General features: G+C 42.3%; 1 protein-coding gene across 1 annotated transcript; it reads left to right on the top strand.

Moving 5' to 3' along the window:
- Nucleotides 1-419: 419 nt before the first annotated feature.
- Nucleotides 420-6,645, top strand: LOC110525589 (frizzled-10). The gene is made up of 2 exons (XM_021605837.2): nt 420-1,160; nt 1,412-6,645. Exons 1-2 carry the CDS (start codon nt 1,149-1,151, stop codon nt 3,164-3,166), a joined length of 1,767 nt encoding a protein of 588 aa, XP_021461512.1. The 5' UTR covers nt 420-1,148; the 3' UTR covers nt 3,167-6,645.
- Nucleotides 6,646-7,456: the final 811 nt, after the last annotated feature.

Below are 7,456 nucleotides of genomic sequence, written 5' to 3'. Positions count from 1 at the left end.
ATAAGTCCCTTGTATACTGAATATGGATTTTACTGTAGTTCAAATTCCACACAAAACAATGTAACCTATTCCCGAAACAATTATGAATGGGCTATTCGGTGATGAAATGGGGATCTCCATAGCCTACATCAGGTCATAGCCTATAATTATGTTGGAAATAGAAGGAAAACATTATTCACATTGTATAGGCTAGTGGTTGCTTTAGTGGTTTTTAACTTGTTGCTTTTTGTCAACACGTTAACGCACTACCCGACTCACAAAAGAGTTAAGGGGAATTGAGAGAGAAAAACTCTTCTCAGCCTCGTTCTATTTTCCCACAATGCACGGACCGTGAAAATGGTCATTTGTGGCAAAGAAAAGAACACATCTATCTCGAGTGGAAAGATACAGAAAGCCAGTTTGTTTGTCTTTGGGTATGTTTTGTGTCTGCATATACCTGCGCTGGAACGTGCTAAATTCTGACACTTTTCTATCTAAAGTTTTAGTCGGAAATGGGGCAAATGGCCAGTGAGTAGTTTACAAGCTCTAAAATGCTGTGATGGTTGGTCTACTCTACAGGCTGTTCCGCACCATTTGAAAAAAATCACCGTGTCAGTTTCATCTTTCTTATGCAAAGTAGCTGTCTTTGAAGGCGGATCTTTTGGCAGGTTAGCCCAGGACAGTTGCAACGACAAGCTCAAACGAGAAATGCCACCAACCAGTCCAAACTGAATAGGTCTGTCTCTGGAGTGGTTAGTTAGGAATAGACCTCAACTCTGTTTTAGTTAATAAGGTTACTACACCGTTTGCGTGGATTTATCGTGCGCATTTAGGCTACTCAAACGCGGTGCAAGAGGAAGAGCAATTTAGTTGAGTTGGTAAATGACAGACTGGTTCCATTCGCGCTGCAGGACCTAATTTTAATGTCTATGTGCAGGACAGAGACCGGAGGATTCCGACCTGACGTTGTTGAAACCGAGGAGTACTGTCCCTTAACGCACTTTTAGAAGCTCTGGAACGTTTGTTTGGATCGGAACACTTTTATCCAATTAGAAAAAGAACCAAGGCAGACAAAGAAATTGTGCAACGGACTAGGCACAACTACAGTAAATGCATTTAATCTCTTAACATGTTGGATTTTTCTGCAACAAATTGATACACTTCAAAGCATGGACATTATGGTAAGCGACCATTATTTTAAAAGAAAACGATGTACACTTTTTTGTAATTGTCTTTGGAGTTAAATTGTAATCAAAGGAATTAGACTACACGTAAAAAGGGGAAACAATGGTCTTTTCATAGACAATTCAATTCACAATTCATTCATAAAAAAATAAGCTACACAAAGCTTTTTGGTATGCCTTTCCTGTATAGACGCAACTTCTGATTTATTGTAAGTGACATTTTATCTTACATTTTTTGCCACTAAAAGGTTCAAAGAGGAGAGACTATGCATTCCACTGCTAAACTGAGCCTTATCAATGTGCTACTGGTCTGTCTGAGTGGTGGCTGCTCAGCCATTAGCTCCATAGACCCAGACCGGCCGGGTGAAGGGAGATGTCAACAGATTGTCATCCCCCTATGTAAGGACATTGGCTACAACATGACAAGGATGCCCAATCTGATGGGCCATGAGGACCAGAATGAGGCAGCTATCAAACTACATGAGTTTGCCCCTCTCATAGGGTTTGGATGCCACACTCACCTCAAGTTTTTTCTCTGTTCGCTGTATGCACCTATGTGCACGGAGCAGGTATCCACCCCAATCCCTGCCTGCAGAGTGATGTGTGAGCAGGCCAGGCAAAAGTGCTCCCCTATCATGGAGCAGTTCAACTTCCGCTGGCCTGACTCCCTGGACTGCTCCAGACTACCTACTAAAAATGACCCCAACAACCTCTGCATGGAGGCCCCCAACAACGGCTCAGACGAGCCCCCCAAAGGCTCCCACACCCAGCGTCCTGACTTCAGGCTTCAGCGGCCCATGAAGGAGACGGAGAGCAAGGAGACCTGCAGTAACCCAGGCAAGTTCCACTATGTGCAGAAGAGTGAGTCCTGCGCCCCCAAGTGCTACCCCAAAGTGGATGTGTACTGGAGTCAGGGAGATAAGCAGTTCTCTCTGGTGTGGATGGCTATCTGGTCCATCCTCTGCTTCATCTCCAGCTCATTCACTGTCCTCACCTTCCTCATCGACCCCCAGCGATTTAAATACCCCGAGAGGCCTATCATCTTCCTCTCCATGTCCTACTGTGTCTACTCTGTGGGCTACCTGGTCCGTCTGTTTGTGGGAGCAGATAGTATCGCCTGTGACCGGGACAGTGGGGTCCAGTACATCATCCAGGAGGGACTGGAAAGCACGGGCTGCACCATCGTCTTCCTCATCCTCTACTACTTCGGCATGGCCAGCTCCCTCTGGTGGGTCATCCTCACACTCACCTGGTTCCTGGCTGCAGGGAAGAAGTGGGGCCACGAGGCCATCGAGGCCAACAGCAGCTACTTCCACCTGGCGGCCTGGGCCATCCCAGCCATCAAGACCATCATGATCCTGGTGATGAGGAAGGTGGCGGGGGACGAGCTGACGGGAGTGTGCTACGTGGGCAGCATGGACGTGAAAGCTCTCACAGGCTTCGTGCTCATCCCACTCTCCTGCTACCTCATCATCGGCACCTCATTCCTGCTGTCGGGCTTCGTGGCCCTGTTCCACATCCGCAAGATCATGAAGACTGAGGGGGAGAACACGGATAAACTGGAGAAGCTGATGGTACGGATCGGAGTGTTCTCCGTCCTCTACACTGTACCTGCCACCTGCGTTATCGCCTGCTACTTCTACGAGAGGCTCAATATGGACTACTGGAGGAGCCTGGCCGTGGAGCAGAGGTGTGTTGACAGCAGCAGGAACAATGCAGAGTCTGAAGAGTGTGGTATGAAGAGCTCCATCCCGGCCGTGGAGATCTTCATGGTTAAGATCTTCATGCTGTTAGTGGTGGGCATCACGAGTGGCATGTGGATCTGGACCTCAAAAACACTGCAGTCGTGGCAGAATGTATTTAGCAGGAAGCTGAAGAAGAGGACTAGGAGGAAGGCTGCCAGTGTGTTCACAAGCAGTGGGCCTTACATCAAGCCTCACCCAGCACTGAAAGCGCACAACACAAAGTATGAGCCTACCAGGCCCCCTCCTACATGCGTATGAGCTGGCGCTCTCACAGACAGTCTGCGAAACCAAAATCCTTCTAAAGCCCTTACCTAAAACAGACTTTTTAATCAGAGTGCCAACAAGAGACAACAATGTTCATATTTATTTGAAGTATTTTTTTGTTATCTTGATCCATCTCAAGCTACAAGGACAGCCTTTGTTTCAAATATCTGCTACTCCTGGAACCACTTATCCATTTAAGAACATGATAGAGAAAAAAAAAACGTTTTGTTTCCAAGACAAAGAAATTGGAATAAACCATTTGGATGTGCAATAGATGTTTTCCTTAGTGGCAAAAAAAAGACAGATGAAAGACAATGAAAAGATTCTGACAAAAGGGAGTGAATGGTCTGGGAGATGGAGACCCTTTAGTGTTGCGTTGTTTGGCTTTTTAATGGAAATCAAGGCAGTGTCACATGTTTGGACTGAAGTGAGAAAGCAGCTGTTGAAAGGGGCTCAGGATTGCATGGACTGCCTAATGTGACGCAAAATCACGCCACAACATAAATCAACAAGCACTGGACATCGCAAAAGTGACTATTTGTACAGACAGTTTTCCTGTTGTTGTATCTTTGCTGTTTTATAGCACAAGGGAGCATTTGTATATATTTCTTGAAGTTCATATTTTATTAAAAAAATAAATAATAAAACATTCCAGTTTTAAATGTCCAAAACTGGAACTGTATATTATAACTGTGTGGGTTTTATATGTCATGTGAATGAGTTCACAATGGGTTTTTACAAAAAGCACATTTCTCAATGACATTATTCCATTGGACATTTGAAGATAGTCATCACTAACCATTGATGTGAAGGTATGGAATATTTCAATCATCCACTGTTGTCTGAGCGTGTGTGTGTGTGTGTGTGTGTGTGTGTGTGTGAGAGAGAGAGAGCCGTGCACACACTTGACTTACAGTATCTCTCTTTTGAGAGGCTTATGCTTTTAATTACATAGACAAATTGGTGTTTGATGTTAGCCTTGTGAAAACTCTGACTTCTGTTGATACCTGATAGAATGGAGTGCACTCTCAATGAAGTACATACAGGATGAAGAAACAATGGCATCTGTACACGTCTGTTTTAATTGTTGAAAAGGAAAGCATCATGGGTAATCCAGAGCCCGCTCCCCCCATAGCGCATTTATTAGAGATGACTAATAGAAAAAAGTTTGATGACATCAAAGAGATTATGAACAAAGCACTTTTATATTATTGTAGAGTCGACCATTTTTAAAGCAAGGTTTTCATATTCCATTCCTATTAAAATGTTCCTGTTCACGCCCATGTTTCATACATAAGCTATAAGGAAACAAAGGCTTTTAAGTTTGTTTTGTTTTTGGTTCACAGTTTTTGAGTTTGTTTGTAACATATAAAATCAGACAATATTTATCTAGAGCCTTCGATTTATTTCATCGCAAGAAAAAAGGTGCTAAAATCGAAGACTAGATAAAAAAAGTGCCTGATTTCATGTTAGAAATAAATGGAAAAACTGTGAACCAAAAACAAAACAAACTTAATATGCAAATAAGGGTCTGATATGATCATCTCACAAATAACCTCTCACTCAAAGAACTCACTCAAGTCAGGCTTTGATTATGTTTCTGAGATAATCAGTCCACTGCTTTTAATGTTTTTTCTCGAATTACAGTTCTGCTCTGACTTCTTTAGGCCTATAGATGAACGTCTATGCAGTTAAGTTCAGATAACACAGATAATGATTTTGTTTTTGTGCCTTTTTGTCAGGTCACTGATTCAGTCACGTGTGTTTTCATGCGTGTGTGTTTTAGGGATGGGGATTATGCAATAATCCTACAGTCATTCAGGACAGGATTAGGCAGTTTGAAGGGTCTGGCTTTGAGAAGAGGATAACTGCAAACAAAATAAACTATATCTGTCATCTACCCTCCTCTTATCACCCAGGCATAGTGATATTTCTAAAGACACATCTGGCCTGGATTTCAAGCTATCATTTTGACTGAGACTCATTTTCAATAGCATGGTAGGCTATTGACAAACTAATATATCTGTTAGCGTACTAATTTGGGTGGGGGTTAAATGCTCTCACACTGTAAACAATTATGTAAACAGGCTGTCATTGTAAATTGGTATTTGTTCTTAAATGACTTGCCTGGTTAAATAAAGGTTAAATAAAATTCAGGCCACATCCCCTTCAAACTACAAGTCCATTTTGGAGCGGAAACCACACTAACATGAGCTCAGCTACCCTCTGGGTTTTGTCTTTAGGATTTAGAGAGGTTACAGCACAAGACCAAGTGTGTAAAATGTCATTCTAATGTGAGGGTACTTTTTAGCCTATTAGACTTGAATACTCAACTACCAGCAATGAATACCCATTTTCATTAGGTCATACCATAAGAGACAATTTCAGAAAACACCAAAAAACAAGGATCATTCTGCACCTTCATTTTAACTTTAAGGTTTTGTGGCTTTTAATATGCATGAGAAGATCTCCCAGACCCAGGTATAATAATGTTGCAGGTTGAGTGTAAATATGTGCTCTCCCCTGAGGGCATTCAAGTTCCAGCATCAGCCCAACCCGTTTTAACAGTGAAAAGCACATGACTCACTGGCTGAATCAAATTCAAGTAGTTGATACTCTGTGTTGTGAAAAAGGTGAGTGTTTTCGAGGGCTTCAACAGAGGCCACCTGGATAACAGCCCCCGAGGTGTCTGGGAAAGCTGTAAATATGACAGTTACCAACCTCTTCCTCTGGAGCGTATGCTTCTAAGTTACTTCAATGTTTCCCTTTGAAAAGAAAATAGTATGTGAGCAAGGGCACAGTAGTGTCAGCCCAAAATGTTTTGGAATAAACTACACGTGCTTCTGAATTTCTCTCCGGTAGAGTTCTTGTTTTCATGACACTGTATCACAGATGATTAGACCTGCTATTCCTCATTGCTGGCATTGTTTTCCCCTAACAGTGCAAAGGCTTTATAGGTCTGGAGCTATGATTGAATCAACCAAGTGGCTCATTAGATAGTGTGTGTGTCACATGGCCCCTCTCATAGCCCAGTTGTTGTCCCTAGTGATGGTGTGGTAGACAACATGTTTTGTTTGTCCCAGTGGGGAATCTGGCAGCCGGCATGTAACTGGGGATAAGGGTCTTCAGATCACCATATCTCAAAGAATGACCATGGCCCCAATCTGAAAGGCCTCACTCATCCCCCACAGCCCCTATCACACTCACTCTCTCATTCCCTCACCCTTCACTTCCTCGCAACTTTTCCTCTCAACAACTCTCCTGTTAATATGACACTCACAGACTGTAGTTCTCTACAGCAGCAGTCTTTTGGGGGAAGTGTACAGTGTTTGACAAAAGAGACCGGAGCTTCTGCTTGTGATCAGCTTACCCACTGGGCACAAACTGTTTGAATCAACTTTGTTTCAACGTAATTTGTAAATGAATTGTGACTTTAAACCTGCGTGGAAAATACATTGGATTTGAAAAAGTAATCAATGTTGTTTTGAGGTTGAATTTTAAACCACGGGATTATGTCATCATGGTAACCAAATTTCATACATCCATCTTAAGAGACAACACATCACAATCACATCAAGTATCTTATGATCCAAAATGCAACATCATATGATCCAAAATGCATCATACTGGCTGTATTTCAGTATTTTGAAAGTCATATGTCTGGAAAAGTTGCTGACATTCAAAACGTTTTGGACCTATGTCAACAATGGACTAATGAAACAAATACCAAAAGACTGCTTTTGGGTAGTTTTCCTTTAAAAATACTCTTCAAAGAGCGCCTCTGGAAAATTGCTTTATCTACCCTTTGGTCTCCCATCCAGGGTTTTAATCAAGCCAAGCACTGCTTAGCTATGATATTTGTCACTGACTATTAACAATGTGCTATCATGAGAATGATTGTTGAGAGATCGCCACTTACAGTTGAAGTCGGAAGTTTACATACACCTTAGCCAAATACAAATCCTAGTAACAATTCCCCATCTTAGGTTAGTTAGTATCACCACTTTATTTTAAGAATGTGAAATGTCAGAATAATAGTAGAGAGAAGGATTTATTTCAGCTTTTATTTCTTTCATCACATTCCCAGTGGGTCAGAAGCTTACAGTATAGTAGCTTATAGTATTTGGTAGCGTTGCCTTTAAATTGTTTAACTTGGGTCAAACGTTTCGGGTAGCCTTCCACAAGCTTCCCACAATAAGTTGAGTGAATTTTGGCCCATTCCTCCTGACAGAGCTGATGTAACTGAGTCAGGTTTGTAGGCCTCCTTGCTTGCACACATTTTTT

This window comes from Oncorhynchus mykiss, chromosome 6 (genome assembly GCF_013265735.2).
Source record: "Oncorhynchus mykiss isolate Arlee chromosome 6, USDA_OmykA_1.1, whole genome shotgun sequence".
Classification (NCBI taxonomy): Eukaryota; Metazoa; Chordata; class Actinopteri; order Salmoniformes; family Salmonidae; genus Oncorhynchus; species Oncorhynchus mykiss.
This window is presented reverse-complemented; position numbering and strand designations above follow the sequence as displayed.